The sequence below is a fragment of the Miniopterus natalensis genome, chromosome 5, assembly GCF_054644295.1.
Source record: "Miniopterus natalensis isolate mMinNat1 chromosome 5, mMinNat1.hap1, whole genome shotgun sequence".
In the NCBI taxonomy this organism is placed as follows: domain Eukaryota; kingdom Metazoa; phylum Chordata; class Mammalia; order Chiroptera; family Miniopteridae; genus Miniopterus; species Miniopterus natalensis.
The window spans coordinates 78,721,383-78,745,461 of record NC_142085.1 but is presented as its reverse complement, the minus strand read 5'-3'; the positions used below and the strand labels follow the sequence as shown (position 1 = coordinate 78,745,461).

Sequence of the window (24,079 nt, the reverse complement as noted above, 5' to 3'; positions counted from 1 at the left end):
CCCGCCCGGCGCGCGCCCTCGGGGGCCTGACACCAGCCGGGGTTCATTCATTCGCTGCCAGCTGAGCGTCCCCCCAGCACCGAGGCCACTGCCCTCGAGGACCCGGCTGCCAGCGGGAATGAGAGACAGATAAAGTGCATGTCATGGGAGGTGTGATATGCCAGGTGTATTATGTGGTACCCTGGAGAATAAGGCTGAGGCTTAGAAGTTGTAAGTGCTCGGAGAATTAAAAACCCTGCCCTGACGTCAAGGAAATGCAGGAGCCCCCAAAGGCCAAATCTGAAACAATCTGAACTACAAAATAAATAGTGTTGGATTGCACCCCAAAGTAAATAAAGAAGTCCACAGGTTCATCAGGTTATAAATAAATGGTTAAACAAATAAATAAATGGCGGGGAAGAGAGAAATCTCCCCTGCGGAAGAATTCCTGGTAGTTTTTGTGCAGTGTCCACCTCAGGGAGCAAACCTTCCCTCTCCTTCAGCATGGCTTGCCCACACCCGCTTTCTTCCCGAAAGTACGTGGCGAGGGAAAACAGTAGCTTTACAACAGACACCTGAAGAACACGACCTCGGCCAGGTGACCCACGTCAACATTAAGTCGGGAATCATGCTGATAGTGTGTCCTCTTGATGGGACGCGATAAAAATGTCTCTTTTCCTTTGGGGTCTTCCTCTCCCCAGACCCATAACCCTAGTCTCACCATGGGAAGAACATCAGACAAATTCCAACCCTGCGCCATTCTACGAAACACCAGGCCAGCACTCCCCAAAGCTGTCAGCATCCTCAAAAACAAGGGAAGTCTGAAAAACCCTTAGCCCAGCGGAGCCCAAGGAGACAGGACAGTTCATCGTAATGTGGCATCTGGGGCGAGAGCCTGGCACAGAAACAGGAAATCTGATTCCTGAGTTGTGATGATGTACCTACCGCACTACTGTAAGATGGTAATGGGGGGGATGGGAATGGGGTTTATGGGAACTCTCTATAGTATCTTTGCAATTTTTATGTAAATCTAATACTATTCCCCAAAAAAAGCTTTGTTTTTAAAATAAAGCAAAATAAAATGGATGAGGGATTAGAATAAATTTATATATATGTACGTCTATTACAAAGTCTTCTAAGGTAAGAAAACACTTGAGGGAGGAGACAATGTGGCTCTTCAGGTTCAGGCCATTTCAAGCTGAAGGGTCTGGGAGGCAAAGGCCCTGAGGCAAGGGCAAGCCTGGCTTCTTGGGGGAATATCTGTGCGGGTGGGACAGGATGAGTCCAGGAGGAGCGATGTGCGGTGGTGGGCTGAGGGGCAGGCAACACTTTTTAGCTGAGGAGTCGTATGATGTGGCTTTTTTCCTTCTTTGGTCAACGGTTGTGTGGAGGGTAGATTAGGGGACAAAGATGGAGCAGGCCAACCAGTGAGGAAGCTGTGATGGTTAATTTCCTGTGTCAGCCGGCCGGGGCCGTGGGGTTCCAGGGGCTTTGTCCAACCTTACTCTGGATGTGTCCGTAAAGGCTCTTCTGGCTGCGATTAAAGTTGAGTGGGTAGGCTGAGTAAAACAGGTTGCCCTCCCAGTGTGGGTGGGCCTCATCTACCGAAAGCCTGAAGAGAGCAAAAGGCAAGGTGGCAGGCAGGGGAGAAGTTTTTCTCCCTTGGCTTGACTGTCTTTTATCTGGGACATCAGTTTGCTCCTGCTTTTGACTTGCCTTCCAACTGGAACTTAGACCATTTGCTCTCCTGCTTCTCAGGCCTTCAGACTCAGACTGGAACTGGATCACCAATTTTCCTAGGTCCCCAGTTTGCCAACTACAGATCTTGGGACTTCTCGGCCTCCACAATTGAGTGAGCCAACCCCATGTAATTCCCTCTCTCTCTTTCTCTCTCCCCCTCCCTCCATATTTATTTACTGACTGGTGGATAGAAATACATCCTATTGGCTCTGTTTCTCTGGAGATGCCTGACTGATACAAAGACATAGCAATGGAGCTGGTGAGAAGTGGGCAGGTTCTGTGTTCACAAGGAAGGTCTGACAGGACTGGCTGATTCATTGGCTGTAGGGTGTGAGAAAAAGAGAAATCAAGGATAAGCCAAGGTGTTTATGCAGAGCAACTACAAGGAAAGAGGTTCCTCATGCTGAGATGGGGAAGACTGCCTGAGAAGCAAGTTGTAGAGGGGTGAGGGAGGGTTGCTTGGGAGTAAGAGTTCCCTTTTGGACACTAGGTTTGGAGTTCTCAGGCTGTGGGATGGATGAACCTGGGGTGATGATATCAATCTGGAAGTCTTTAGCATATGGATGGTTTGCAGATAGAATTTAGATGTTTGCAGATAGAATGTGGAGCTCTGGGGTTACTCCAAAGTTCAGAAATCGGGAAGATCTATCAAGAAAGGAAACAAGAATGAATAATTGGTGAGATAGGTGAACTAACAAGGATGGGGTTCCAGAAGCCCAATGAAAAGTGTTTCAATTATGATCAGCTATCAAATGCTGCTAAAGTGGATAAAACCGGGACCCAAACTTGAACAATGGTCTGGACCATGTGGAGGTCAGTGGAGAACTTGATAAGGAGAGTTTTGGTGGCATGGGGTGATCACAGCCTCTTTGGAGTGGGCCCAAACAGAACACAAAGAGAGTAAATATTCAGAGAAATGTGACCATAGCTGGGAAGTAATGTATGGTCAAGGAAGAGATTTGTTTTTTAATTAGAAGATATACATATTTGCATCCTACAGGAATGAACAGAAAGGAAAGGAAGAAGTGATGACGCAGGAGAGAAAAAGGGAACATGGCTGGAACAATGCTCTTGAGTAGGTGAGCAAAAGTGGGATCCAATGCACAAATGGAAAGTTGGGGTGAAGTAAGACATAGACTTCTTCCCTTGTAACAATAGGAGGGGAGGCAGAATGTATGAACGCAGAGGCTGGTGAATGTACAGGAACGTGACGTATCATCGACTGGGCCAGGCCATCAGCTGTGAGGGGCAGAGGAAGTTTGAGAAGAGAGGACAAGGTATGAAATAGCATCTAGGGGCAGTGAGAGATTAAATGGACTTGAAAATATATTCAAATTGTTGGTTAGGACTAAGGGTTCATTTGAAGTCAGGAATTATGAATATAATGGGAGGCCAGTCAGTACAGTTGTTTGTTTTCACCAACCTCCTTTGCCTATGTGGGTGCAAATAAAACTAGGCCAAGGTCCAGAGATAACCAGATGTTGGAGTTTCCTGGTGGATGTGCTGGAAGGGAGGGAGACAAGCACACTGAGGGTCTTTGCAAGGGAATGATTATAAAGAAGGAGCATGGCATCTGAACCAATAAGGAGAGGGGAGAGAACATGAATGGTGTTGAGGACAAGTAAAAGGTGTTAGGTAAACGGATTGGAGGCACCAGCACACCAAGAAAATGTTGCATTTAAGTGGTTAGAGAGGTTCCATTAAAAAGAAAATACACGTCGGTTGTCAGAGAATGGGACCTTTGAGACTTGGATTAGGAGAGGATGCAGATCCAGGTAATGGCAAGGTCTAGATCGACATTGGTTCTCTCGAACTGATCTGCCCACCTTCACTTACACTCCCCAGTAGGTCCTCTATGTTTTATACATCTTTCTGGAGAGGTTGGCCCCCACGTCCAGTCCGGGTTTTTTGAGCCATGAGGACTTAGGAGGACTTTAAGGGAAAACCCAGGTAAAGCAGGGTGAGCATTTGGAGATGGGCACGTAAAAATGTATCCCCTTGTATACATTTGTATACCACTTGTATACCACTGCCATCCCTAATGTGAAGGGCTCATAAGCCCATTGAGTCTCAGCGTTGGAAGGTCATCGGGCCCAGCCGCCCCTCCCAGGTGCAACCGTCCATCACCCTCAGCTAGTCACTGTAGAGCCCCACACAAGGTAGTAGTCGCCAGCCACTCTCTCTCTTTCCCACGCTAGTCTGCGAACTGCTTGAGGACATGTGTCTACCTTATCATTTTTAATTGTGATAAAATATATGTGACACAAAATTCACCATTGTAACCACTTTATAGCATAAAGTTCTAAGTACATTCACACCGTAGTGCAGCCATCACCATCCATTTCCAGAATTTTTCCATCTTCCCCAAACGACAACTCTGTACCCACTGAACACGAACTCCCATTTCCCCTTCCCCAGCCCCTGGCAACCACGGTTCTACTTTCTGTCTCTGTGAATTTGACTACTCTAGATACCTTATATAAGTGGAATCGTACAATATTTGTCTTTTTGTAACTCATTTCACTCAGCATTATGGCTTCGAGGTTTCCCCATGTTATACGTAGCATGTGTCAGATATCCTTCCTTTTTAAGGCTGGAAAATATTCCTCTTTCAGTCGCTGCTTTTATTTTTCTGGGATGTATACCCAGAAGTGGAATTGCTGGATCACACTGTAATTCTATGTGTAATTTTCTGTGGTATCACCATACCGTTTTCCACAGCGGCTGCACTGTTTTATATTATACCAGCAACACACAAGCGTTCCAGTTTCTCCACCTCCTTGCCAACACGTGCTATTTTCATATAACCTATCTTTGATCTACTCTCTATTTGACACCTTGCTGGGCACATGCTTTTGTTGTGTGAATGGATGAATAGCTGTTATCAACCCTACCAAACGGGAAATGAGGTTAAATCAACTTGTACTCAGCAAGCTCCACCTTGTACCCCTTGTTCTACATCTGCACTGTCTATTACTGTAACCACATGTGGCTATATTTAAATTTAGACTAATTAAAATTAAACAAAATTTTAAATGCAGTTCCTCAGTCTCACTAGTGACATTTCAGGTGCATCATAGGCCCCATAACTAATGGTTATCAGTGGATCACTGTCCTATTTCCACCTGCCGGTTTTTCTCTTTGTACCAGCTGCGACGTTTTCACAACACATTCCTGCTCTTTTGCCACTGCCTCTGATTTAACCTCTGACCACACTGACTAACTCGGGCAGGTGTCTGGCCAGGTGCCTGTTGAGGAGACACTGATCGTCTCATTACAGGTGTGCCATGGGCTATGGAAACAGGACAGACCTGGCATCACAGTAGGGATTGTCTGAATAACTACCTTTGGAGTGGTTGCTGTTGTTGGACTAGTGCTGGTTATGAAGTAAGCTTAGAAATTTTACTTTAAAAAAAAATCCAATGCAACAGATAACTCTTATACAAAAGCAAATTTCTTGATCTTCTGTGGGCTTATTTTTCCGTGTCTGGTACACTTGGAGGGGCAGAAATCAAGTGGTGGAAATTGCATTATTTTCCCTGCCTATAATTCCTTAAATGACACTGTTATATTCTTATTTTAACCCAAATTGCAATTAAGTGAAAACTTTCCTCTGATATACTGGCATACTTGTAAGAGGCCTGAAGTTTAGCACGTATTGCCTGTTATATGCATACAACCAAAGAGAATGAGCTTAAAAATTCTGGTCTAGAGTTAGGAGGGCTGATCTACTGAATAGCTCTTAAGGGAAACCAATTTTTCTGCAACTGTGATTTTGCATAACATGTTGCAAAAGTATTTTAAGATGAGGCTGTTACTCAACAGTCATTTCTGGTAAAAACCCCTTTTGCACCATGGCCCTGTCCTGCGGAACTAATAAAAGTGAAACAAAGGGAAAAACAAAACAACAAATAAGCCATGCCTTTTCTAGACAACAGTTTAGTCATAAGCCTTTAAATATTGGTTTTGAGTTTGATAATTAAGTTAGTTCTCAGCAAATGTAATTTTCACAAATAGGCTAAACATTTTTACATCCATATTTTGTTCACTGGCATGAATTTGTGCCGTCTGTTTAGAAACGATGTATTTCTACACCACAAAGCCTTACTGTGGGGCTGAGAGGCGGGCTTCTTCCCTTCTCCCTCCTCTTCATCCAGCTCAGCCCCTTGCTGCAGCTCCATGTCGTTACCAGTCTTCCTTTAACGCACCTTCAGATGGACCGATTCCTTCCTTCTGGATGGTTTATAATTTCTCTGAGTTCATGGATCGTAGCCAGCATCCCTTTGTGACCCTAAAGAAAATTGTAAAGTATAATATTGGCACCACACAAAACAAAGATGTTTCAGAAGATGAATATGTTTTAAAGATGAACTTACCAGCCTGGCCCTCGTGGCTCAACGGTTGTGCATCAACCAGTGAACCAGGAGATCATGGTTCGATTCCCAGTCAGGGCATGTGCCCGGGTTGCGGGTTCGATCCCCAGTCGGGGGCGTGCAGGAGGCAGCTGGTCAATGACTCTCTCATCATTGATGTTTCGATCTCTCTGTCTCCCTCTCCCTTCCTTGCTCTGAAATCAATAAAGACACTTAAAAAAAACGAATTTACTAAAAGTAATAGTGAAAACAGATTGAAATCTGAGCAGTGAACTCACAAATTCAGGGGGCAAAGTCTTTCCTTGAGAATCCCTGCCTTTGGGGTGATGATCTTGGGGAGACCTTGGAGAAGCTGACAGATGTTCCTCTCGGTCGGCAGCTCCTTACTGTGCTGTACAACCCGAAGGTGAGGAGGGACCTTTGGTAGGCTGACATGGCCTTGCATCACTCGCTCGGGGTGTTGAAAGCAGGCCACTCCAGCTAATTTCTTTAAACCCTATTTTCTACAGGTTGGTGATGGGCAAAAGTGATTTATGAAACAGGAACTTTTGCCACAACTCTACATCCCTAGTCACAAAGAAACAGTTACAAAACAAATGCCCCCATGCAAATCGGAATTGATTACAACGAAAATGTAAGTGGGGGACGTACACTATTCATGCCTTGTTTCATGGTCCTGGTACATCATCTCTCCAACTTAAGTAATGAGTAGACCCTTCTTCAGGGAAAGGAATCTATGGCACCCAGTGTTGACAGATTATTTCTACTCCAATGTTACCCAAATATAAATACTGTAAATACAATGTTACTTACATAAATATGGTATAAATTCCTATGGCTACAGACTATAAACTCCAAACCAATCTACACATTAAAAGTATAAAATTAATAATATTAAAATAAACATTGACTTAATGTTGTTTTGAAGAAGTGAAACCAAAAATGTGTGTTCTAAAAGTTGAAAAGTGCATTGGGATATTTTGTATTTCACTTGTTATCTATATGATTCTCTTTATTTTTAAGACAAAAATTAATGGCATTTGTCAACACCAGTGGAAAAAAGCAAGTTTGACAAAAATGTAAACCCTACACCAGATTATCTATCTCCATAACTATTTCAGGCTCTTTGGTAAAATGTTAGGAAGTTTGGCTGAATTAGATACCATTAGTTCTTCATCGTGTGTCCTGCCAGATCCATCTTCAGCCTTTCTACCCACTGCTCTGAGCCTCAGGAGGCTTTGGCAGGATGAGGCCGGGTCTGAGTATTTCTTCTCAACTCCTTGCAGGTGACACCGAGGCCCTGACAGTAGTCGCGTCCCTCACCACCACAGCTCCCATGGGTGTGGGAAGGAAAGGCTTCCTGCCACTGCTTGCTCTGCATGCCTCAGTTTCCCTTTTTGGTTCTCTTCACCCTACCTTCACTATGTTATTTTAATAGATTCTTATCAAAATCCCACCATAAAGGGACTTGTGTTCTGCTGGGGCCTACTCGGATATATTCTCCATGAAGCAAAGTTTATGAAACTCTTCTGGAGTGTGGGCCCCGCAGTAAACTAGATCTCAACCTACCAACATGCATGCTGCTTTTTCCAGGTGATTTTCAGACATCTTCATCACCAGGTCCACTTCATTAAAATATTGCTAAAATAAACTGAACTGTCCCATGTGGTGGCGAGGCTCAATTCTGTTCCCAGAATGCCTCTTCCTGTATGTTTCTAATTAGGAAGGTTCCATGGGCGATCATCTTGAGTGAGATTTGGAGAAAACTTTTGTAGCCCACACCGTTGTTGTTGATCTGTGGGATGACCCTGTTGGTGTGAGGCATAGCCAGGCCTCCCAGCACTCCAGCTGACCCAGTATCCCCTTTTCCAACTCTTGAGCCAAGCAAGCGTGATTAGTTCTTTCATGAGGGGCCTCAGATTCTGCAGGACCCCCATCCCCTCAAGATCTGAGGCAATGGGAATGGACAGGTGTTCCAGCCTGTCCTTGTAAGCTCCAGCTTGTTCTCACTCTCCCCTACTTTCCATCCATCTTCCTGTCCTGTCTGCCTGTCCTCTGACCTCAAGGTCCAGCATCAGCCCTACAGAGTTTGCATAACCAGCAATCCAATTGTGTAAGGTCAACTCCGTGTGCTCGCGTGTGTGTGTGTGTAGGTAGAGACATGAAAATTAAAATGTTCATTATTCCTTTTGTGCCTTCCCTTTCAGTACTTTAAACTCTGAATTTAATATACTTTTCTTCTAAGCTCTTTTTAAGATTTTTCTTTGTATCACTAACTCTCAATAGGTTGATTATGATGGCAAGAAATTCTTAGATAGGACCCCAAAGTCATGAGCCATAAAAGAGGAAATGAATGAATTACAAAAATTAAAAGCATTTTTCCTGTTGAAGGCCTTTCAAAGAGAATGCAGGATTTGCAAGCCATGTCTCTGGCAAAGGCCTTATATCTCAAATATATAAAGAACTCTCAAAGCTCAACTGTAAACAACCCAGTTACAAAACAGGCAAAGGACATGAACAACTATTTCACCAAAAAGGAGTATTAGGATTTAATATGTGAATCTTGGGGGGACAAACATTCAGTCTATAGCAACACACTCTCACCATGGAAAGGAGAAACCCCTTCCTTCAATATCATTCGCAGAAGCTGCACAGGCTGTTTCCACTTATACCTGTTGGCCAAACCTTAAACGCATGCCCCCGTCTCACCGCAAGGAAGACAGGGATTAATCTTGACTCAAAGGCAGGGGGGAAATGGGTACTGGAAGACAACAAGCTGTCCTTGTCACGAGTGCCTAACATCCCAAGGCTCCTCAAAACTGGACCTTGTCGTTGGCCTAGATTATCATCACAGCCTAACTAGTCCATCTGTCTCCACTTTCAAATTCTCCTGAGTCACTGTCATTAGTCATCAATCCAAAGCCCCGGTTTAATTAAACGACTCCCTTGTCCCATACTGGTCAGGGTGTCCCTATTACTTACAGATCAAGTTCCAACCCTCTTACTCACCATGAGATGAGTGTCTCCCACAATACCTTCCTTCTCCCCCCAACTGGACATTACCCGAATGCACTGTGAACTTTCAGCTCTCTTGATGTCTCCCCAGCAGACCCTCTACCAGGACCATCTTCCTAAAAGCCCATCACCAACTTTTGAAACACAGCACAGGCTTCCAAACCTATCCCCAATGGAACTTCTTTTACCAACTCATTTTTCATCGTTTCTATTAAAAATAACCTACCCATTCTTTGAATAGTCACTTTCTTACATTATTAATAAATTGTAAATTTTCTTATTTGTGACCATGACTATATTGCAAATTACATACTATTATTCACCTTTATAGCCCTGGGAGCCCCTAGTCTCTGACTTTTTACCTAACAGCTGCATAACACATATTTGTTCAATGGGATTGTTACATAAGCGCTGAATTTATCGAAGGAAAGAGAAAAACTTCAGGTCAGCTCTCTTTAGACAAAGGCCTCATTTAAATGCTTTATCCACAACTAGTATTATTCATTATGTAATTCTCTGAGTCTATACGTACTCGTTTGGGATTGTTCTGAGTGATCTGTGTTACATACAGAACTTCACATGGACTTGCATCAGGACTTGTAAGAGCTATTTTCAGCTCTAACAAGGAAGTGACCGTTAGCAGAAGTGTTACAACTTATCTCCGTCGAACACTGCTAGGTCATTTCGTGTGTCACTTATGTTACTTTACTCTCTTTTATTAACCCTCAGGCCTATTCAGAAATAATAAAAGAAAATTCTGATTTTGCTTGCTGCTAATTTTCTTGTGACTGAAGGTAGAAATGAAAATAGTTTCAACATTGAATTGTCTGTGTGTTAAAATATGACAAGATCTATTTCATATTAATCTTGTCCATGTTGGCCAATTTCATTAGCTCTTTATTAGGTTCAGGCAGGAAAAGTACGGCTATAGAATTTGAAGTAAACAATAAATTTGTAATTATGATTAATAAATTATTTAAAAATCAACCCCACATTAGACTTAAAAGGACACCTGGTCCTAAAATATAGGTTTTCATGTTAACCTTTTTGTAATTTTATATTATTTGTCCCTCTGTGCCCTCTCTGGCCTCTTTTCGTGTTCATAGTTATCATTTCTGATCTGATTAAAACTATTTCGTGCACTTTGTATTAACCCTGGTAGTATGGGAAGAATTGGGACACCGACCAGAGCTCAGGAGCACACATCACTCCAGCTAAAAGAAGATTTAGGGAAGCATATGGGTGGGCCGAAAATAAACTATAAGGCTAATACTTTTCTTTCTGACTCCATATCCAATGCTGAGTCATTTTTTAATACAAGAAGACACAGTTAGCTTTCTAGGGCAGGGGAAGACAAAAGAAAAGACAAATCATTCGGGTGGTGACTCATGGACTCATTCAGGTGCAGTGAGTGCTGCTGAGCTCCCCCGGGATCAGGCTGAAGCGCACCTCCAACTGAGCCCACAACCTTGTTTAGCCCTTCCCCTGCCCTGTCCACCTGTCCTCACTCCCTTTCTGCTGAGAGCACTCTTTCAATACATCACTTGCAGGAGAGTCCTAGTCTGAAGCTCTGGTACTAGGGATCTCAACCTAAGACGACTGGTCCTGGAATTAATTCTAAGGAGATTCTGGAATGAGTTTCCGGAGTTGATTCACTTGCTGGCCAGACAGCAGCAAGAACCCCATTGCTAGTTGGAGGAGGAGTGCTGTCGGCTCCTGGCATGCTGTAGAGGTGAGATTGCTAAGGCTTTCACCTGTGGTGAATTTGATGGCCTGTGAAAGGACAGAGGTACAACAGCTAGTGCACTGTCTCTGTAGTATGAGATTCCTGGGGGAAACAAACAGTAACTATAAACTCTGGAATCGGGAGCCTGTTGCTAAGTGACACTGATACACTGCAGAGAGAAAATAGCAGGTCTAATATATTAATCAGCAATTTAGAGCAAAGCGTGAACTTCAGAGGCCCTCCTTGGCAGCATTTAGAGAGATCTTCACCTGCAATCAGAAAAAAGTTCAGAGAAGGCTGAATTCACAGCCTGGTCCAATCTCCTACTCCAGACTCAGGGTCCTCATCAGAGAGGAACAGGACCCTGAGACTCAGGATGGAGATTTCTGGGTGGCCTCCCTCAAGTTCCTTGAGTCCCTAAACCCTCCTGAACTCTCTGGACCTCTAGAAGTGGGCAACTGCACTTGGCTGGAAGATAGAGGTCATCTCTTGAAGATTTTGCAAATGCCTCAAGAAAGACAGGTACCTTATAAGACAATGCTTGCACTCCCTCAGGGTCTGTACCCACCTGTCTTTCTGTTCACCAAACTGATAACTAGGGCCACATTTCAGCATGACCTCACTGGAGTGCAGAGCCTGCTAGGGAAGGAGAGGGCTTACACACCCAAGTCACTGCACAATCTTACTAACATGTGCTGCCAGGAGCCTGTGGAGGATGCCTTAAAGTAATTAGAGGGTCCTGGATCAAGGAGGCAGAATAAAAGGGAAAATTTATCAACATGGAGGCACTCTCCCATGATACAGGATTCAATATCCTTGTATGGGCCCCCAGAGATGGTTCTAAGGCATAACTGGGATTTTCTCTGGGAGATCTGAAAAGCAGTAAGATCACATAGAGATGCCAGAACTGTCAGACCATGTAGGAAGGGACTGAAAGGTCAAGACATGTGAGTATGGTAAAGGGGGTCTGCTATATGAGACTGGAAAGCTTGCAGATAACTAAGATCATTGAAAGAGCATAAACGGCTCTATGTATCGAGCAATAAGAAAATTACCGGAGGAAGAGGGCACCAGTGCCATTGAAAAGCTCCTTGGTGACTCTCCTCTGTAGGCCCGAGTTGATGATGAGAGATGCCGCTACCTAACTAGGACTCCTAATAACCCTGGAGATGATAGGATCCCAGAATAACAGAAGCTATTTACTACCCAACTCAACACAGGTATAATTTCAATAATGAGCACGAAGTTTGCATTTTTAAAATGTTCTCAGTTGCCCAGCTGGGCGTGGCTCAGCGGTTGAGCATCGACATAGGATCCAGGAGATGGTGATTAAATTCCCGGTCAGGGCACATGCCCCGGTTGTGGGTTTGATCCCCAGTCAGGGGTGTGCAGGAGGCAGCCGATCAATGACAATGCTCTCATCATTGATGTTACTGTCTCTCTGTCTCCTTCTCCCTTCCTCTCTCTGAAATCAATAAAGATGTATATTAAAAATTAATTAATTAATTAATTGTGCTCAGGTGCTGCTGCTGCTGTTGATCCAGGCACCTACTTTGAGAACCACTTCTCTGAAGGACATCTCCAGGAGTGGGAGTGGAACTGCTTGGACGCAGGGCATGGCTATCTTCAACTTAGATAATCCCAACTGTCTTCCTAAGTGGCTGTACAAGTTATAGTATGTGCCCACCAAAAATTAGAACTCCTCTCCAATGTGTAGTATTATAAAACTTTTAAAAGTTTGCTCATGTGGTGGGTATGCAGTGGCATCTGATTATTTTCATTATCATTTCTGTGCTTACTAATTGTGTTGAGAACATTTCCAGGTTTACTGGTCGTCTGGGTTTCCTCGACTGTGAAATGCATTAAGGCTGTCAGTCTTGGGCGTGGGCTCTGCCCCTGGGCCTGGTCTGCTCTCTTCAGCCACTGCAGCTTTCCTGTCTGATTTTGGGTCTTCTCCTTCATGACCTTTTTTTTTTTGGGTGTCACAAGGGTGAAGTGGCAGAGACTGGGGACCCAAAACATCACTGGTCTTCCCACCAGGTGGGTTCAGGTGTCACTGATTTGTAAAATACTATTTCCTCTCCCTCTGGGGAATTTGTCCTTTGAGGTATGTCTGAGGTACTTCAGTTGGTTTAAAAAAAGTAGATGCCATCCTATTGGGCCTGCTTGAAGAAACAGCTTCTTCTGGACTTAAAATGACCCTGGAACTAGCCCTTGAAGTGTTGCCTGCTGCTGGGAGCCTTCCTCAGCTCTCCTAATCTTTACTTTTTGGTTAGTGCATTTTGGGTCTCATTTAAGAAACCCTTCTCTGTTGCAAAGTCATAAAGATATTCTATATTAATCACCGAGTGACTTTATAATTAGATGTCATATCCACCTGGAACTGACTGTTGTGTATAATGTGAATTAGGAATCCAATTTCATTATTTCCACATGGTGCACAGTTGTCCTGGCTCCCCTTATTGGAAAGATTGTCTTTCCTCCCACTTCCCTGCAGTATGTATGCCTCTGTCATGTATCAAGTATCGGTTTGTGTGTGGGCCTTTTTTTTTTCTTGTTGCTGGGATATAGAAATACCATTATTGTTTTTATATTGATTTTGTATCCAGCAACCTCCCATAAGTATTTTAAACTGCGTTAGTGGGTTTAATATGTTTAATTTTAAGCATTTCAAATGCCTGACCAAGCAAGTCCATGTTCCTAGTAAGAAAAAGCTTCCAAAGCATCTCAAAGGCTCTTGTAAATCTAATTTTAACTTATAAATCAGGTAAATCCATTTCCCTTAAATATTAGAATACCACTCACACACTTGCTCACATTCTTACTTCTTTTCATTTGAAATTACAGGTCAATTACAAATTTTAAATAAACAGAATCACAACATTAATCTATCCAGTAGACTAAAATGTCCAAATATTTTAAGTATTACAAACACCTTAAATACATAAGTAGATTATTCCTAAACCTCAAGTGAAACTTGAGGTTTAATACTAATGGTGTGATTTAACTTATCACCTTCATATTTAATTATAAATCTTCCTGTGATTGAAAAGTCACTCACCCTTTAAATAAAGCAGCTTTAATATGAAGGTGATCAAAATTTCCATTTCAGGATAACTGAGGTTACTACCCAGAACAAGCCATTATTACTACTTATATATAGTTTATGACTTTAAGATTACTTACCAGTAAGAAATTTGAGACTGGATGGGGACTTGGGGGGAATTTAAGAACAGGGTAACCTTTTTTGGGTGCTTCTAAATATCATTTCTAAGTTAAGAGCATCCTCCAAGCCCAACCTCTTCATCTGGAATTTCTCAACCTGCCTGTCTGAGTTCACGAGGTAAGCACCAGCCAGGGCCGTTCCTTGGGCACCCGGTAGGCCCAGGGGGGGGGGGGGTGCACATCAGCAGCAAGGTCAGCTCTGGGAGGGCAGACCCAGGAAAGAAGCCTGCACAGGCCCCGGAAGTGGGCTTGGGGCCCACTGTACTTAGAATTTGTGTTTCAAAGCTCAGTCTGTCTGTGTTTGAGCCAGCAGTTGGGGGAGTGGGAGCATGGATGGGTATGTCTCCTTGACCCATGAACTTTCCAGCTCGTGGGAGGGTGTAGCTAGTGGGGAGACATAGCAGGACCTTCTAAAGTGAGGGGGCCCAGGGCAAGGTCCACTCTTGTCTTGGTCTAGGGGCAAAATTGCACTAAAACTAAGAACAAGTGCTTTTCTTACATCTTTAAATAAAGTAATTAAGCCAAATATAAAGATTATCCTAGCAAGTTAAGGGACACAAAGTAGAGATGAGAGGGTATGCCAACAGCATTTTGCTATCTTGAGGGCCCCATAGATGGAACTTTAACTGGAATATTTTTTATAGCTCTACAGAACATATCAGTTCCTCAAACAACTAAAGCAGTTAACTTGCTGAAATTTATTATTAAAGCAATCCTCAGCAGCCGTCATGCTAGAATTTCTTTATAAGAGAGACTTAGAGGCAGGTAATCTCGTTGGAAATGGGGAGACTTGAAACTGCATTTGCACAGTGGTTTAAGTAAGCTGAAGAAAATGTGGGAAAAACAGGTGGGAGATGGCACCATTGGTACTTTGCCACGGCTATGTGTGCCAGTCTGTTCCACCCCCAAATTCTTTTTCTGCCTGAAACAATCATAAACAAATTAACAGCATTAAAATTATTAGGTCTGCTTCTGTGTCATTTTCTTTGGGGGCCACTATGCACAGCATATCAACACAGATGCTTCGGGTTTCCTAACCTTTAAGTTCACCTGTGACTTCTACTCTAGGTAGACCACATGGCTCATTCGATGCTTGAAATGTTGCATAGAAGGCGAGTCCCATCCATTTCACTTCTTGTTTTTAAGATTTCATTTTCTAACCTGTAATTGCTGATGTGATCCACATCTCTTAGGCTTAGGGGAAAAGGTGGTCATGACTTTGAGGTGGCCAGTTCCAACTACTGGGGGATGCTCTAAGATGCTGGCTATCTCCCCGCCTAATCCAGTGTGAGAACAATATTCTAATTCAGCAAGTATTTATTGAGTGCTGATGATGGGTAAGTCATTATGCTAAATTAATAAAGAAAAAAGTTACATATTTCAAAGGAACTTACGTTCAAACGAGATATGCCATATAGAGCCAGATTACATGGTAATTTATGTAATTACTTCTTTATCGTTGGCACTAAAGTTGTTTCCAATCCTTCATTATCACTCAAGATGCTATCAGGGAAACATTTATTCATTTATTCAATAACTATTTAGGACCTATGATATGTCAATCATTCATCTTAGTGCTGCAAGATTTCATATCACTGTAACAAATGGAACATGTTTATAAAACTTCAAAGCTTCTTTGTGAAATTTCTCCTGTGAGAAATCTTTTTTCAACAATTGGACAGGCTTGTGATTTAATGTTATCTCTAAAGGACAGAGACGGACCAGCTTACTTAACCTCAAATGAGTTGTAGAGTGCATGCCTGTGACAATCATACCTGCCCTGGGAGAGATTATAAAAGGTGCAGAACCCTTTGTTCTTTTGAAGTATATGCCCAATTGGAGGCAAGTTCCTCCAAAAATTGAGGATTCTAGATCTGCTCAGAGATATGAAACTCATGATGGATGGGAAAACACTGAAGCTGAAGATATTTTTAACCACAGAAAAATGACATGTGTAGCAAACATTTTTAAAATAAGTTCCCTAAATTTAATATCACCTAAATTCCACAGCACTGCTGAAGCTAACTAAATATAAAACCCCAAAATATAAAATTTATATTGAAAAGGGAAAGGTTGTTTGCTTTTCTCCTAACTTACGAAAGTCTTAATTGCTCTTCAAGGCGCCTAATTAGAAAACGTTCTCAACCACTTGTGTATTCGTTGGTGTTAAATACTGTTTGGGCGACCTCTAGTGTGAAACATGGTACCAGTACCTGTAATGTAGAAAATCCTTTTAATATTTTAAAACTTGTTTACAGACAAAAGTGGCATCTAAAATAATATTTCACCAAAGGAAATGTAACTTTAGCTCACTTCAGCTTGGAGTTCATCTTTTTCTGCAATTATAATAAATTTTAAGCATAATTTCTGGATGCACAGGCATTTGACAATCAACAGGAGGGTGGACAGTAGAGAGTATGCTACACCTATGCAATGCAATATTACACGGCTGTAAAACAGGACACAAAATGAGGCAGCTCTTCACGTACTCATAGGGGATCATCTCTATTATATGTCAAAGAGTGAAGAACAAAAAACCTAGTAGAAAACTGTACTGAGCATTTGGCTGCTATCTGAATTTTAGAAGGCGTAAAATATCACATATATTTGTATTAGCTCATTCATCCATGAAGTATCTCTGCAAGAATACGCAAGATACATGTAGCAATGGGATGGGAATGAACAGATGTCAGGCACTGCATTCCTTTGTATACTTTTGTATTTTGAAAGGTGCTTTGGCTACTCAAAAATATTAAATGACTTTTTTTAAAAAGTTAAAGACAGCAGCAGCACAAGAAAGAGAGAAAATGTTGCCTTGCATTTCCAGACTTAAAAAACAGACTAGACAATATATAATTTTCTGTCTAAAACACACTTTTCATTATAAATCTTTAATTCTGTATCTTTTCCCATGGAATCTTTTCTTGCATATTTTTTTCTTACTCAAATGCCAAGCAGGGAGGCAGCATCTGATAGTTACGCAGAAGCAGCCCAACGGACAGGATTAACTTGAGGGTATATCTTGGAGCAGGAAACCGTAACAGCTGCTCTGGCATGTCTTGATAGCACGTCCGCTGGTTCCAGACTGAAATTCTTTATTGTCCATAGTGTAAAGAATTGTGATATTTCTTACTAGGTCACAATTTAAGACTCATAAGGAGTATCTTTAAGTAACCAGGGTTGTAAAAAAGTAGGCTTACAATTGTTCGTAAGGAAAATCATACAATAATTAATAAATAATAATACAAGAGTAAACTCTGTTTTGTGTACTCACAACTGTAAATCTACTTTTGCCCCGCACTGTACATAGCAGATACCCAGGAATAAATCTAAGAGACGATGTGAAAGACCCATATGAAAACTATACAAGCTTTATTTAAAGTCAAAAAGGTAGATGTAAGTAAATGGAAATACATGCTATGTGCGCAGGTGAGAAATGTCAATATAGTTAAGATGACAATTCTCCCCAAAAGGCCTATAAATTCAATGTAATTACAATTGAAATTGAAGCAGTCTGCTGTTGTTGCTGGGTGGTTTGTTTTGTTTTGCTTTGTTTTTTGGTGCCTTTGAGTATCACTTTGGGGGAATCATTTGAAGGAATGCAGAAAGTACTATTCATAGATTTATTTAGGGTTGTAAAATTAATATTCAATTTATTAAAGTTATAAATCGAAAAACTGCCTCTCTCCTTAAGCTTTTAAGTTCAGTTAAAAATCCTATACTGTAAATCTAGCACATTTTCACAATCACTTTTAAGGGGCCTTTGGGTAAAATTTAGTTCTACTCCCAATTTCAACTCTTAAACATTTAAAATCACACTTGTTAATGTAATATATTACATTTTCTTGTAAATATTGGGATTGTCTGTTTTAACAAATAAAATCCTTTCGCATACCTAAATTATTTTTACAAAGCTAATTAATAAAATTTAAATTTTGTAAAAAGAAACAAGTTATCATATATTCCACAGCTGAACTATGTCACCTCACAATCCGTATGTTGAAGTCCTGACCACCAGTAACTCAAAATGTGACTACATTTGGAGATAAGAGAAGGCTAAGACATAGACACACACAGAGGAAAAGCCATGTGAAGATGCAGAGAAAAAATGGCCATCAGGAAGCCAAGGAGACAGGTCTCAAAATAAAATCAACCCCACCCTGACCTTGATTTTGTACTTCTAGCAGCCTCTAGAACTGTGAGGAAATAAATTTCTGTTGTTTAAGCCACTCTGTGTGACAGTTTGTTTTGGAAGCACAAACAAACTAATACACCTTGGCTCTTAATTAATACACATATATGTATTGTTTTGAATTTGAGGAATTCGCTCATATCCTTAGAATCATTTGTAATGATATGGAAATAATATTAATTTTCATGGCTTTGTTTAACTGGTCAATCGCAATTTCCATAAGAACTTTACTGAAAATTCTAAATTCACGTAGAAGAGCAAAGAATCAAAAATGTTAAAACATTTATGAAAGAAGAAAACTGTATAGGCTTTCACCCTGTTGGATATCGAGACCTATTATAAAGGTACAATAATTAAGAAGTTAAGGTCCTGGGGTACTACTGGGGGCGCAGGCTAAGAAACTAATGAAACAGAATGCCCAGAGACAGGCCTATCCCTAAACAACAGAAGCCGAAAGGATGAGTAGGGAAAGGATGTACCATCTAGTGAATGACTGATTATCACTGGACTAGTTAACCATAGAGGGAAGTATTAAAAAATTAGATTCCTGCAGCAGCAATTTTCAACCTTTTTCATCTCCTGGCACACATAAACTAATCACTAAAATTCTATGGGACACCAAAAAAATATTTTTTGCTGTTCTGAAAAAAAAAAAAGTGTAATTTTGATTCATTCTCACCAGATGGCTATTGTTGTGCTGGCTGTTGTCATTTTTTTATTTAACAATCTAAGGGAAAAGAGGTCAGTGCCCCTGACTAAATAGTCAGGTACTGCATGTGTTAAAAATTCCTGCCAGTGTTCCGGCTGAAAATAGCTGCCCTAAAGCAAAACAAAGCAAAACAAGAACTTATAGGTGGATTAAAACAATAAATATTAAAAAAAAAACAAAATTGTAGAACTTTTAGAAGACAATGAAAAAACTCTTTTTTATGGCCCAAGGACAGAAAAGAGTTTTACTTGATTTCATTTTTTAAAACAAATGCAAAAAGCACGAAACATAAAGGCTGATACATTTGACTCCTTTAAAGTTAACTTCTGTACAACAGATGATGCCACAAAAAAAGGGACAGATGACCCACTGATTGGAAAATTATTTTCATATAGGCCATTTCAAAGAGTCTGTGGAATCAAAACCAGGAGCTCTGAACGCTGTGACCTAAGACTAAAGTTCTCTGTAAGCTGTAATAGACATTCATTAGAGCTCTGTTTCCTAAGGAGATAGAAGCTTTATAAATAAATAAATAAATATTTTCATTGCATTATAACTGATAACCCAAGTGTCTTGAATATATAAATATCTTCTTTAAAAATTACTAAAAAAAATTCCCAATAAGAAAATGAGCAAAGGATACGAGTATGCAATTCACAGAGTAGAAATATAATAGGTCAATTAGCACATAAAAAAGATACTCCCTAGTAAGCAGAGATATGCAAATTAAAGGCACAATGAAATTCCATTCACTCATCTGATCTAAAAACTTTTAAAATGTCTCAGGACACCAAGTTTTGAGAGGGATATGGATCAAAATGAATTCTCATTTCGCTGGCGGGAGAGCCAACTGGTGGAATTGGAGAGCAATTTGGCAATATCTAGCAAAGCCTGAAGACACTCATCCCTGAATCTCAACTTTATTCGTTTATATATTCTCCAAAGAAACTTCTTCACATGTATAAGATACATATAGAAGAATATTTCTTACAACATTGTTTCTTACCATAAAAATGTAAAATTAAATGTCCATTTTTGAGAAAATGGGCATGCAACGGTAAACTAATTCAGCAGCATACTACACAAAGGTAAAAATGAACTAAAGCTACATATATCAACATGGATACAATGAGGGGAAAAAATAACTTTCATAACAATACATACAGGATGTCATTTATATAAAGCTTTAAAACGTGCATAACACCAACACTATTGTTTATGGATGCATAAACTATCAGCAATCAATCAACAGGCTCAGGAATGATTAACTCTCAATTCAAGGTAGTATCCTGAAGTGAATAATTTAGGGAGGGGAACACAGAGAACTTCAAGTTTGTTTCCATAGTTTTATTTCTTTAAAAAGCCCAAAACAAAAAAACAAAGTTGGAAACAAAAATGGGAAGACGGCAAGGTCTGCCATGTCTGGATGGTGAATCCACAGGTATGCCTCATTAACAGTCTCTACGTTTTAGGAATGAAACGCTTCTTATAACAAGGTTTGACAATCCGAAGGATAAAAACCTTTTCATTTTTGGTACAGGCATCTGATCTCATAAAGAATATTTTTGTTTTCTTTTTTTGATCTCTTTTTAAAATAAAAACTTTATATTTAAAGTGTGCAACATAATGAAATGATTACTACTACAGTCAAGGTAATTAGTACATCCATTTCCTCACATAATTACCTTTTTGTGTGTGTCTACTTAGAAAATTTCGTTTTCAATACAGTATTAACTATAATCTGCACCTTTGTTTCAGAATAAAACTATTTTAAAGTTATCTTTCTCCCAGTAAAGAGTTCTTTCTGTTTGGCTGTCATACAATTGTTCATCCATTCATCGGATGTTTTTCGCGAATCCGATCTCTGCGAGGCCACGAGGAGATCATAAAAGCAGCATATGATAAAAGCTATCAAAAAAGTAAACTTTCTCAAGTAGTTTGCATTCGCGTGAGAAAGTTGTTAAACCAAGAAAAGAGGGGGTGGGGGCGTGTAAAGCGATCAAAATGAAGAGATGACATACACGTTGCAAAGAGGAAGGAGAATTTACATCTGCCTGGGGCAGCCAAAGCCGATTTCAAGGAGATGCTTTAGAGCTGACATCAAGGGCGCGGCCTGGCGAGGGTGGTCCACAGGCGCTCCCGGCCCGGGAGCGGCGCTGGGCCGGGGGGGCGAGCGCGAGCCTCCGGAAGCGCGGGCCGGGCGGCCGGAGGCGGGGCCTCCCGCTCGGAGGCTCCCGAGGAAGGAGGCGCTAGAGGCGGGAGCGCGGCCGCGCGGGAACTGGTACCCGTTAGGTCGGCAGGCAGGCCACGGCCCCGCACGCGACTAGCAAGCACCGGAACCCGAGCCCGCCGACTTCAGGGTGACCTACCGCCCACTGGGAAGGGGCTACCGTGCAGCCACGTCAGCCCCGACATCAAAACTATAGCGAGTTCCTTTTCCAAGTTGCCCGTGGTGTGCCACTAGAGTTTCCCCTTTCCTGTCGGCCCCAAACCGCCTATGGACATTACCCGCCGCCCTGACAGCCCCCTCCGTTAGGCCGCCCGAGGCCTCGTACGACTAGGCCAGGGCTCCCGGGAGCTCGCACGCAGGAAGCTTCGGAGACCACAAGTCCCAGCATGCAACCCTCCCTGTGAGATAAAGGGCCGCTAAGTGGACCATCATGCAACGCTCTCCGGAAGGGGGCGGGGCTCACGATAGGGGCCGCCGACTTATAGCGTCGCCTAGGCAGCTCCAATTAGGTGACAGAATACACTTCCGCTTCCGTCTCCGAGTCCTCGAACCGCGAGGAGGTGGCGGTGACGTCATTCGCCAGCGACTCTGCCGGTCCGGAGGTTCGGCGGTGCGGTCCCCCTGCCGCGTTACTCTCCAGAGCCGGCTCCTTCTCGGCCGCGGCCCCTGACCCGAGCGCTGCGAGGCAAGCGGCGACATGACGGACCGCTACACCATCCACAGCCAGCTGGAGCACCTGCAGTCCAAGTACATCGGCACGGGCCACGCCGACACCACCAAGTGGGAGTGGCTGGTGAACCAGCACCGCGACTCCTACTGCTCCTACATGGGCCACTTCGACCTTCTCAACTACTTCGCCATTGCGGAGAATGAGAGCAAAGCTCGAGTGCGCTTCAACTTGATGGAGAAGATGCTGCAGCCGTGCGGCCCGCCGGCCGACAAGCCCGAGGAGAACTGAGATCCGGCCGCGTCGGCGCCGTGCGGGAGAGCCGCGGTGCCGCCCCGCGTGCCTGCAGCTTGCCGGCGTTCCCGCGTGCCCCCGACCCGGTGGACCGGTTCTCCGCGGCCCCGGGCTCTCGTGCCGTCCCTGCGCAGAAGTGCTTCGTCCGGGGGGCTCTCCCGACCTGCCGTCACGTGGACCCTTGGAGCACAGCGCTGGGGAGATGACCAGGACCCCTGAGAACTGTGACCGTGGCGACCCTAAAACACTGTCGTTGTTGATTTTTCCATAAAGTTTAGAAAATTTTCAGTCTCTTGGTGTGGGCTACTTGTGTTCGGGTGGAGGGGTTCAGGGAGGGTTCTGGGGAGTCCGAACAGGAAACCGGGGTGGGCGCGGGCCAGCGTCCTTTGCCTGACACATCCTCCCTGCACAACCTTAAAATATTCTCCCCCCTGACTTCTCCCAAGAGCCTTTTCAGGTCCATGATGCCTTCAGTACTGAAGTTTGTGATCATTGCATCCCAGTTTCTTTTTCTCCCCTTCAAAAAATCTGTTCATCGTTGCCCTCCCCTCGCTCTGAAATTGCATCCTTTCTTTCTCTTGGGACTTTGTGGACATGCCATGAGGAATGACAAGCTGTCAGAATAGTTTTTTCATTAACATTCAACAAATAAAGGGTATTCCCCCAAAATGTATACACACACTTTGAATAATTATAAAGGCAGTGTTTATTAAAATACATTTCATTTTCAAAATTCAGCTACCAGCTGTTAAAGTGTGTATACATTTTGGCGGGGGCACCCTGTATTCATTGGGCCCTACGTGGTAGGCACTTTTTCAGACTTTGGGTGGGGGGATTATACTGGTGAGGGGAGAGGGAGGCCATACAAACTGTAGACATAAGCAAATGTTAGAAGATGCTCTAGAGGATAGGAGTAGGTAGGGTTGCGATTTTAAATAGGATGCTCATGTTAGATTATTGAGATGGTGACATTTGAGCAATGACTTTAAGGAAGTGAGGGTAATAGCCATATAGAAAACTGGGGAATTTGCTTTCCAGGCAAAGGGAACTGCTGGTGTAATGGTCCTAACATGGGTTGTGTCTGTTTGTTGCAGGAACAGCAAAGAGGCGAGTATGGCTGGAGGGAATGAGCAAGAGAAAGAGTGGAGGGACAAGTAATAGAAAGGAAACAGGTTAGTCTGGTAGGCCAACATAAGGACTTCTTGCTTTTACCCGAGGGCGGTTGACAGCCATTGAAAGGTTATTAAGTGATCTGTCATGATTTAGATCAGTGGTTCTCAAACCTATTTAGGCCTTGGGATTCCATTACATTCTTACAAAAAAATTTTTATAGGTTTTCATTGATTTTTAGAGAGAGAGAAACATTGATCCGTTCCCTCCCATACACACACCTACTGTGCCCTCACCAGTGACCGAACCTGCAACCTGGGCATGTTCCCTGACCAGGAATTGAACTGGTGGCCTTTCAGTACACCAGAAGACAACCAGCTGAGCCATGTCTGTGGGCCAGGGCTTATAAATTCTTGAAGACCCCAAAGAGCCTTTGTTTATGAGGTTTGTAGCTGTTGAGATTCACCAAATTAGAAGTTAAAACTGAGAAAATTTAAAAATATGTAGTAATTTATTTAAAATAACAGCAATAAACCCATTAGATGCTAGCAAAAACTAACTTTTTTTAAAACAATTTTACAGATGTCTTCAATGTCTAGCTTAGTAGAAATTTGGATTCTCCTATCTGCTGCACTCGAACTATTGGGATATGAAGTTCTAGTTGAAGTATGAAAAAATCTACTTCTCATAAATATGTAGTAAGGGAGAAATATTTTAATAACCATTTCAAATAACTGGATAGTCTTTGATACTCCAGCAAAACCCAACAAGTAGTAATTTCTTAAAACTTGCTTACGAAGTGGAATTTGATCACCGAAC

General features: G+C 42.4%; 1 protein-coding gene across 1 annotated transcript; it reads left to right on the top strand.

Moving 5' to 3' along the window:
• Positions 1 to 21,781: 21,781 nt before the first annotated feature.
• On the top strand, positions 21,782 to 22,441 carry SF3B5 (splicing factor 3b subunit 5). The gene has a single exon (XM_016223921.2). It carries the CDS (start codon positions 21,887 to 21,889, stop codon positions 22,145 to 22,147), a length of 261 nt encoding a protein of 86 aa, XP_016079407.1. The 5' UTR covers positions 21,782 to 21,886; the 3' UTR covers positions 22,148 to 22,441.
• The last annotated feature ends 1,638 nt before the right edge of the window (positions 22,442 to 24,079 follow it).